The 10,614-nt window shown below is 40.0% G+C and overlaps 1 protein-coding gene across 4 annotated transcripts in view; it reads right to left on the bottom strand.

Moving 5' to 3' along the window:
- The window catches only part of TMCO1 (transmembrane and coiled-coil domains 1), a 52,329-nt gene that overhangs the window by 39,916 nt on the left and 1,799 nt on the right, over positions 1–10,614 (bottom strand). For 3 of the 4 annotated variants that reach the window (XR_014146607.1, XM_031037585.2, XM_006741992.3), the window contains exon 3: positions 6,694–6,753. Coding sequence is in view for 3 of the 4 variants with exons in the window: in XM_031037585.2 (XP_030893445.2) it covers positions 6,694–6,753 (60 nt within the window). In the remaining variant the exon portion in view is untranslated. Of the gene's footprint in view, positions 1–6,693; positions 6,754–8,736; positions 8,917–10,614 lie in introns of all 4 variants that reach the window. The other variant, XM_031037584.2, reaches the window with a different exon arrangement.

The following is a 10,614-nucleotide window of genomic DNA, read 5'->3' as shown; positions in this document are numbered from 1 at the left end:
AAAAACAACACATTAGCAGGTAAAATAAATGCAAGCAATTTATTTTGAAATGATAATGTAAATTGTTTATTAGCAGGAACCTTAGGATTTAGTACAGGGGAAAATCATGCCTCAATCCCTCCATGTGATAGGAATTCTATACACCCTCCTACTACTGAATTTTGGGAATACAACCTCTAAGAAAGCTGAGGAAACTTCATGGAGAGAAGAAACTAGAAATATGAAGAAGCTACATTTATGTTTTAGAATGACTTGTTATCCCAGATGACAGGCAAAAGGAAAAATTTAAATTCTAAAAGGAAATACTCTAATTAAAAGGAAGCTATATTTCTTTTTTTTTTTTTTAAAAACTCCATTTATTTATTTGAGAGAGAGAGAATGAGAGGGGGATAGGGTCAGAGGACGAAGCAGACTCCCCGCTGAGCAGGGAGCCCGATGCGGGACTCGATCCCGGGACTCCGGGATCATGACCTGAGCTGAAGGCAGTCGCTTAACCAACTGAGCCACCCAGGCGCCCCGGAAGCTGTATTTCTTGTAGCTATGGGAATCAACTAGTACCAATGATGACATCTATTCTGACCACAGAATGAACAGACATTAAGCCAATCTATTATACATTTTTACTTGACAGGATTAGGTTGTGTACAACAAGGTAACATTATTTAAGAAAGGAACACTTCATCATTTACCTTAGTCAATAACCAGTGTCTTTTCTGTCAAGGAATGGAAATCAATATAGGAGGCAACTGGATGGTCAGATCCAACCAACAGTTTGGGAGATGGAGAACATTTTCAAATAAGGAAGAGATGATCAAAATAGCGGGTGCCAGTCTATAGATTAAAAGAATTAGGTATCCCATGGCAGTCCTACATTCTGAGTTGTCTTGAATGGAAAACCAATTAATATAATCTTGAAATTTCATGTAGATTTGGTAATGGAGAGGAAACAAAATTTAAACTAAATGCCTGAGGCAGTCTTCTTTTATGGAAAATCCAAATAGTATAGATAAAGGCCTAGAATGAATATATAAATTCAGGACACAAAATAAATTAAATTTCAAAAATTTCCTCCCATATCTCCAAGTCACTAAGAAAAGAGCTATCCACCCCAACTCACTCAAGCTTCGGAATGCCTGCCCTCCCTTCCCCAGCCATCTTCTGAGGATATCTGCCTCCTACCATAGTCTTTGTCGAGGGTCAGCCTTTCAAAGATTCCTATCACCCCTGCCCTGCCACTACTGACCTAAAAGGAAGCCAATCCATATGCCTTCTCATGACCTATGGTGTAAAGAGATGAGCTGAGCCAACCAGATTCCTTCTCTCAGAAATTTAAACCAGAAAATCTTGGAATAGTAAATCAACTGTGGGAGCAGAAACAGAAAAATTACAATATAGCACTGGCTCTCAAACTTTAGTTTGTCTAAGAATATTTGGGAAGCTTGTTAAAATAGCAGACTCCTGGGTCCCACATCCAGAGATTCTGATTCAGTAGTCTGGGAGGAAGACTCAGAACCTTTCACTCTTAATATCTCAAGCAACACTGATGTCGGGGGTCTACAGAACACATTATGAGTAATACTGATACAGGAAGAACCCTAGGACACAAGCCAAAGTTAGGTGTAGGCAAAACCTAAATGCTAGAAAAACACTATAGAGAAAGTGGGGGAAGTTGAACAACAAAAAGAGAGAGAAGTATATATTAATAGTGCAGCCTCAAGGGCGCCTGGGTGGCTCAGTTGGTTAAGCATCTGACTCTTGATTTCAGCTCAGGTCATGATCTCAGGGTTGTGAGACTGAACTCCACATCAGGCTCCATGCTAGGCGTGAAGACTGCTTTAAGATTCTCTCTCCCTCTGCCCCTCCACCACCTCTCCCCCTCTCTAAAAAATAATTAATTAATAGTGCAGCCTTAAAGATATTGGAGTCCACTGTCTCACTTCATCTCAGGGCTTGCTGTCCCAACCAGACTGGCTTTAACACAGTTCCTGCCTTCCTGTAACCAGTTACTTCAGTGTTTCCTGAGTTTTGGATCCCATATATTCTGAAAATAAATCCCTTATTACTTGAGGTAACTTGTATGTAGCCAAAGAGCTAAATAAAATCCATATATCTAAGTAAATTTGTTTCCCTTCTGTGAGAGGGAAATGTAGAACAGCCAAAACATCTGCACCTGAAATTAAGAATGGGGAACCCAGGGGTGCCTGGGTGGTTCAGTCAGTTAAGTGCTGCATCAGCCTCCCTGCTCAGTGGGGAACCTGCTTCTCCCTCTATCTCTGCCCCTCCCTGCCACGCTCGCTCTCTCAGATAAAAATGGATAAAATCTTAAAAAAAAAAAAAAAAAGAATGGGGAACCTAAGGGGCACCCTGGTGGCTCAGTTGGTTAAGCGTCTGACTCGATTTCAGCTCGGATCATGATGTCAGGGTCCTGAGATCGAGCCCCACGATGACAGGTTCTGTGCTCAGTGGGGAGTCTGCTTGAGATTCTCTCTCTCTCTCCCTCTGCCCCTCCCCCCGTGCGTGCATGCTCTCGCTTTCTCTCTCTCAAATAATAAATAAATCTTTAAAAAAAAATTTTTAGTTCAAATGTAAGACAGTTCAGCTTCAAATTCATGGTTCTACCCAAGACCATCATCAAAGAGCTTCACCTAGTAAAACCAGTGGCATTCTGCTTCTCTGAAACCCTGTCATTGCACTGCATACTCCCCTTGTACTGAAAACTTCCTTTTTTCAGTGCAGCAGGATCACTTTCCATAGCTCCCCCCCGCAACTACTGTCTATATTCTTGTAAAGAAGCTCAAGTGGGGACCTGAAGAAAGGCAAAGTAAGGGTTGCATAATAACAAAACTGCAGAGAGTGTCATTTCACAGAAATACATTGAATTCGTCATGGAAAGTTGCTAGAGATGAACAGCAAATCTGACTCTATACTTATTAGCAACTAGTTCAAAGGGGGAAAAAACTCATCGGTTCAAGCAAAGTCCACAAAATAAAAGTAAATCAATTATTTATGAGAATCACTGCTTTTCTTTCCTTTTTTTTTTTTTTTTAAAGATTTTACTATTTTTAAGTAATCTCTATACCCAACATGGGGCTCAAACTCACAACCCTAAGATCAAGGGGTTGCACACTCTACCAACTAACACTGCTTTTCTTGACATTGAAAACTAATAGAAAGCTTCCATAACTGCTCATCAAGAGAGCACCGTGACATTGTAAATAATGTTCTCAAAAGTATTCCACAGTAGTATTACAAGAAATTCTATCTGGCTGGGTTTTTCACAACATGCCTAACAGTACAAATGACAAGGTGAAATAGAATAGAAGCAATTTTAGGGAGTCCAAAATAATGCAGTGTAGGTTTACAGATTCCTGATAGTCTGGCTTAATCTCAGAGTAAAATTTACAAATCTAGAGCATGGATAGGTTGTCCTTTAAACAACTCCTCATAAACATTACATCTTTAACTCTTGGTAAGATGTCGATAACCAACACTTCACAGGCATTATTTCTCTTAACTTCTGATACTTTCTGGTGAGCAAAAAATTCAAGGTTGCATTCCATGTTCAGGTAATTTACATTTTAGACAGTTTGTGTTGTCAGTTTAAGGGCAGAGAGCAATCTGCCTTCCATTTTTATATCTTTCCTATCCTTTACAGTAAAGCTACTTGAAAGAATGATCCATGTTCAATGTCTTCACTTCCTCACCACGCATTATCTCCTCATCTAGACAATCTGGCTTCTGTCCCCCATCACGCCACTGAAATCATTCTTGCTACATCACTAACAAGAACTCCCATTTTACCTCTTAGACAATTAACACCTTGGACCCTCTCTGTCCCCTGAAACCCTCCCCGCAGCTACAACGACAAACCCTTTCTGACTTCTCTGGCAATACTTTTGCAGAGCTCCACTTCTGCTCCCTGTTTCCTCAAGACTATCTCCATCCTCAGCCATTTCCTTGTCTTACTTTACATGGTCTCCCCGTATATGAACTCCCCGTGTGGGAACTCAATTACTACTTAGAAGTATAGGATTCTAAAGTCTGTTTATAGCCTTTATCCCTCTATGCTAGCTCCAAAGCCACACACCCAACTGTGTACCAAATATTTCCGCCCTACTGTCACCCGAACATTTCAAATCCAACAGGTTCAAACCTGAAATCATCCTCTCTTTTCTTCCCCATCCCAATTTGCTGCTCCTCCAATATTTCCTCTCCAAATCAGAAATCTGGACTTCTTTGTAGACTCATCCCTCTCTCCACATGCTACATCTAAACAGTCATCAAATCCTGTTATTCCTACTTCTCTAGATCGGCTGAATCTCTACCTTCTATTCCATTACCACTGCCTGTACCTAACTAAGCTCAGGTTCTTGCCATTTTTGCACCTGAGTTACTTAAAAAGCCTCATGACTGGGGCGCCTGGGTGGCTCAGTCGTTAAGCGTCTGCCTTCGGCTCAGGTCATGATCCCAGGGTCCTGGGATCGAGCCCCGCATCGAGCTCCCTGCTCAGTGGGAAGCCTGCTTCTCCCTCTCCCACTCCCCCTGCTTGTGTTCCCTCTCTCGCCGTGTCTCTCTCTGTCAAATAAATAAAATCTTTAAAAAAAAAAAAAGCCTCACGATTTCCTGCCTCCAGAATTATCCCCTCTCCCATTTATCTCCAAACTACTGCCAGAGTTATCTTCCTTAAAATCTGATGTCAGGGGCGCCTGGGTGGTTCAGTCGCTAAGTGTCTGCCTTCGGCTCAGGTCATGATCCCAGGGTCCTGGGATTGAGCCCCACATTGGGCTCCCTGCTCAGCGGGAAGCCTGCTTCTCCCTTTCCCACTCCCCCTGCTTGTGTTCCCTCTCTCACTGTGTCTCTGTCAAATAAATAAATAAAATCTTAAAAAAAAAAATCTGATGTCAATCCTCTGCTTATGTCCTTTAATGGTTATGGAAAGATGGAAAGCCTTCTGGATACAAGTTAAACTCATTACCTTAGTTTAATTTATAAAGATCTTTATGAACAGGCTCTACTTATCTCTCTAGCCTCATGTGTCTATACTTTATACATACCTTCTTTTGTTTGTTATACTAAACTATTTATAGTTCCAGGTATACACCTTGCTATTTGATCCCCCCATAGTTTTGTATATGCCTGTCCTGCCTAGAATGTTTAGGGCTTAAAATTGGATGCTAAAGTAACAAATGACCAGGAACAAACCCCTTCTCTACCACTAACTTAATCCCATCTATCACTGAATGACTGACTGAGGGCAAATTACTTAATTCAAGCTTCATTTTTCTCACCTATAAAAATGAAGTAACACCCTTCACTACTACATACAATTAATTGTTAAGAGAATTCTAAAACATGTAAAGTGTTTACCTCAGTGTGTTGCACATGGTAAGTGCTCAATAAATTTTGACCACTATTTTATTTATTTATATTTTTATTTAAGTAATTCACACTAAAGCTTCAAGATTCAGTATTATCTCTTCAAGAAAACCTAATCCCCTAGTTTGGTTTAGATATCCTTTCTCTTTACTTTTTTAACACTCAGAATATATCTCTACGAACACACTTACCATACTGCACTGGTCTGTTTTCCCTCTCTAGACAGACTTCCTAATAGAATTTTTTCTACTTTGTTTCTCTATGACCCACCAGAGCAACTGACACAGAGTAGACATACAATAGCATCCTACCACAGAACTAAATGAGTAGGCCATTTAGAAAACATCGGAAACACTAAATTCAAAAGCTTTAACCAGAACAGGATAGTGGCATAGTCCAGCCCAGAAGAATTCCCTTCTAGGATATAATGGCAGTGACGTACGTAGAGACATAGTTTCTGAACAAAACACACAGTTTCACAGTTTTTTTCCTAATCTCAGAATCAGGAAGCATCATAAAATATAAATATAAATCATACCTAATCATTATAAATTGTCTTTTTGGAACAGAATTACATTCTGTAATTAAGCTCTAAATTACACTGAAAAACCAGAAACATGTCATTCCTTTTCAGACCAGATAAAAATTACTCAGCAGTAAATTTCCTACCCTCTGGTGGATTTCCATCACCAGTCAATTCTCCATAAGGAAGTCATGGCAACAACACAAGTAACTCAGCCTTAACTGGAAATAATCATCTCAGATATGAAAAAAAAATACACTTTTACAAACTGTGCCAAGAATCCTCAGCCAAATTCAAAAGCCACAACTGTCGGGGCGCCTCGGTGGCTCAGTTGGTTAAGCGACTGCCTTCGGCTCAGGTCATGATCCTGGAGTCCCAGGATCGAGTCCCGCATCGGGCTCCCTGCTCAGCAGGGAGTCTGCTTCTCCCTCTCCCGCTCCCCCCTCTTGTGCTCTTTCTCTCTCTCACTCTCTCTCTCAAATAAATAAATAAAATCTTTAAAAAAAAAAAAAAAGCCACAACTGTCAGCATTATTTTATTAAAACTAAAATTTCAAAAGCTAAGAGCAAACAGCAGCAACTGCTTGAATGTACCCTACAAAATGGACAAGAGAGAATCAAGTAAGATAATGTATGCAAGTGCTCTGTAAACCACAAAATTATACAAACATGAGTTACCACTGTTAACAACTTTATTAATTTTCATCACCTAAGAATTTTTTTCCAATTCTAAATTTTCCAAATTTCCAAAACTTATTTTTCTAAATTTTGTGTATACCAAATAATTCATCTTACCTATTTTCTTTTTTTGTTGTCGACCAGCTGACTCTGTTATTGTTTCCTTCTTCTTTTCCACTGTAAACAACACAGTAACAGTAAAAATTAATTATGCATTATACTAAAGAAATGAAGGATGCTTTATCACAGCTGAACCAATGAAAGAAGCTCACAAGAAAGTTACACACTGCCTTTCATTATGGTCCTGAGCAAGTCAACCGATCTGCTCCCACAGCTGCTGACAGAAGGCAGACACAACAATCTAACACTAAGACAATGACACTGGAAGCATCGTCACTCAAACACCCGTAAAGGATTGCATAAGGACGCAATAATAGTAACTACTGAAACATAATAAAAACTAAGATGGCTTTCAGACCATCAGCTGAGGGTGACTGCCGTAGGTTGAGTCTAAGCACAATTTTCAAATTCTGCTCTCTCAGATAACTAAGGTTAATTATAGTTCCACTCTCATATTCACTATAGAAGGTAGGAATTCATTTATTCACCTATTGGTGCCTAAGTAATTGGCATTGTTCTAGGTAGATAAAAAGATAACCATGATCCTTGCCCTCTAAAGAGTAATCTAGTGAGGGCAGATAATTGAATAACAATTATAACACAGAAAACTGGCAAGACAGACATATGCGTAGGGTAGGGAGATCAAGAGAATCAAAAAAGCTAAACCCAGGGCACCTGGCTGGCTCAGTCAGCGGAGCATGCAACTCTTGATCTCGGGGTTGTGAGTTTGAGCCCCACATTGGGCATAGAGATTACTTAAAAACAAACAGACAGAAGAAGCTAAGACCAACTTCTTTGAATGCATTTCAATTACTATGATGATAGAGTAAAAATAACCTTGTAAAGAGAAATAATGTAATATATTTATATTTTATATTTACTATCTTTCATCTATATACCTATCATAGTCCACCTATTAAAGGACTAAGAATAGGTATGTCAAAAATTACCTTTACTTAGTTTATTTACATTCTTTGTTCTGTATAATATCTTAGCATACTTCCTTTACCAGCAAACAGTACAGTACATGTATTATTTCTAAAAGTTGCATCAAAGAGAATTGGCAGGTAAGACTTTTTCTCTTAGTACATTAATTATGCTACCTGAATTCTAAAATTGGTATTACTACTTTAACAAAGAGATGTAAACTTCGATTTGACTCCAATATTGCAAGTGAAACAGTAAAGTGCTGACTAAAATAAAATGTCTGTGTGTGTTTGTAGTTTCAATATATGCACTGGTGTCTAAGTACCATACTCTTTTATGCAAATAAAAAGATAAAACATGACATATACCTATGGGGGAGAAAGACATTTAGAGTGAACCTACTAGTATGAGATCATAAAAGGAAATTAAATCAAATTCTACAAGATGTTACCGAATAACATTTTAAAAAACAAAACCGACAGAAAACACTGAATGTTTTACTCTTTATCATTACTATTAACCAAAGAAACAAAAATTTTTCTTTCCCTTTCCAGAAGGACCATAACATAACTACTTAGCACTTAACCATAACTGCATAAAAAACAAGAAGGCTAGAGAACAGAAACATAAGATGGTACTGTGAACATTAACCTGGTCTTCTACGGCACTGGACTGAGGCTAGATAAATCTGTTCTAAGGAGACATCTATGGATAAAGTAGAACCCATAATAGGAAGATCTGACCTTTCTGAAAGACTAAATAAGGTTTTGAGAGCTAAAGGATGAGTAGGAGTTTACTAGACAGAATGAGTAGGAGTTTACTAGACAAAAAGAGAAAGGAAAGTTATTCCAGTTAGAGGGAAGAGCAGATAAGGCCTGGGCCCACAGTAGGAAAAAGACTAGTCCAGAGGATGGAAAAAGGGCCCGAGTGGCTAGATAATAGACAGCAAGGGATAACCTGATACAGGATGTAGTTGCAGGGGAAGGGAAGAGGCACCAGACCATGCTGGACCTTGCAAGCCCCATCTTTATCCGAAAAGCAATGGGGAAAAACAAAGTATTTTGAGAAGAGCAAGTAACATAAGATTTGTGTCTTAAAAAAAAAAAAAATTACTTTGGATGTACTGTAGAGAATAAATCTGAGTGGCTGCAGGGAGACCAATGAGGAGGCTACTGCAGTAGATCACAGGAAACATGACAGACGTTTAGACTACGTGGTGGCGGCAGAACTGAAGAGATGTGGAGAGATCGCAAACTTTCCTGGAGGAGAACAGTAACAGGGCTTGATGGTGGACTGCACATACAGGGTGAGAGAAAAAAGTATTCAAATCAGCAAATATTTATTGAACATTTACTATGTGCCACTGTTCTAGGTGCACAGGATATATCAGAACAACAACAAAAACGCTTTCCTAGTGAAGCTTTCATTTTAGCAGGTGGAGATAAACAATAAACAGTAACACAATACATAAATAGATCATATAATACATTAGAAAGTGACAAGAGCCATGGGGGGAAAGATGGAGCAGGGTAGGGGCACCTGGGTGGCTCAGTCGTTAAGTGCCTGCCTTCAGCTCAGGTCATGATCCCGGGGTCCTGGGATCGAGCCCCACATCGGGCTCCCTGCTCAGCGGGAAGCCTGCTTCTCCCTCTCCCACTCCCCCTGCTTGTGCTCCCTCTCTCGCTGTGTCTCTCTCTGTCAAATAAATAAATAAAGTCTTTAAAAAAAAAAAAAAAAGATGGAGCAGGGTATGGGAGATGAGGAGCAGCAGAGGTAGAAGAGATGAGCAGGCTGCAGTCTTAAAGAGGGTGGTCAAGACTCACAGAAGTAAACCTTGAACAAAGATTTGAAGACGATATGGGGCTAACTAAGCCGATATCATAGAGAAGAACATGCTAGGCAGAGGGAACAGCCAGTAGAAAGCTCCTGAGACAGGAGTGTGGCTGATGTACAGAGAGGAACAGCAAGGTCAGTGTGGTTGAAGCAGAGTGTGTGAGAGAAGAATATCAGAGCAGTAACAGGGGAAGCTCCACAGGCCACTGTAAGGACTCTGGCTGTTCCTGAGTGAAAATGGGACACCATCACAGGGTTATGAACAGGGATGGGACATGCTCTAATAGCTTTAAAAAGGATTATTCTGGGGGTACGTGGGTGGCTCAGTCAGTTCAGCATCTGACCCTGGATCTCAGCTCAGGTCTTGATCTCAGGGTCCTGAGTTCAAGCCCTGCATTGGGCTCCACACTGGATGTGGAGCCTACTTTAAAAAAAAAAGGATTATTCTAGCTGTTATCTTGGGAGCAAACTATAGGGAAACAGGAACACTTGTTGGAGGCTGCTGCAATAATTCATGCAAAGATTGAAGGTAGTTATCAATGGAGGTGATGGAAAGTGGTCAGACTCTGGATATGTCTAAAGGCAGCCCAAAAGTATTAGATGTGGGGTGTGAGAGAAGAGTTAAAGATAACTGCACAAGGATTATGGCCTGAGCAAGTAGAGGGACAGACCTGCCACTGACCAAGATCCTGAAAGCTACAAATGCAACAGCCTTAAGTGAGGAAAAAGTATTCAATTTGGACATGTTGGGTTTGAAATGTATATTCGACATTACAGTATAATTGACAAATTGATATGTAAATCCTTATTTGAGCATAGTTGACATACAATGTTAATTTCATGTGTACAACATAGTGATCCAACTTCTCTCCACATTATGCTATGCTCACCACAGGTGTAGATGCCATCGCTCACCATACAGATGTTATTACAAGGATATATGGATCTTGCATTAAGGAGAGAGGGCTAGGGATATAAATTTAGGAGCCACTGACAAATAGAGCACATGACTAAATTCACCAAGGGAGTGAGTGTAGGGGACTAAAAACAAACTGGGGTGCCCAAAAACAAGAGGTTGAAAAGAGGAACCAACAAGGAAACTGCAAAAAATGGCCAGCAAGGGGCGTCTGGATGGCTCAGTCGGTTAAGAGTTTGACT

This window comes from Leptonychotes weddellii, chromosome 6, assembly GCF_054177405.1.
Source record: "Leptonychotes weddellii isolate Sample4059 chromosome 6, ASM5417740v2, whole genome shotgun sequence".
In the NCBI taxonomy this organism is placed as follows: Eukaryota; Metazoa; Chordata; class Mammalia; order Carnivora; family Phocidae; genus Leptonychotes; species Leptonychotes weddellii.
The sequence above is the reverse complement of the archived record's forward strand: the minus strand, read 5'-3'. Positions and strand labels throughout refer to the sequence as shown.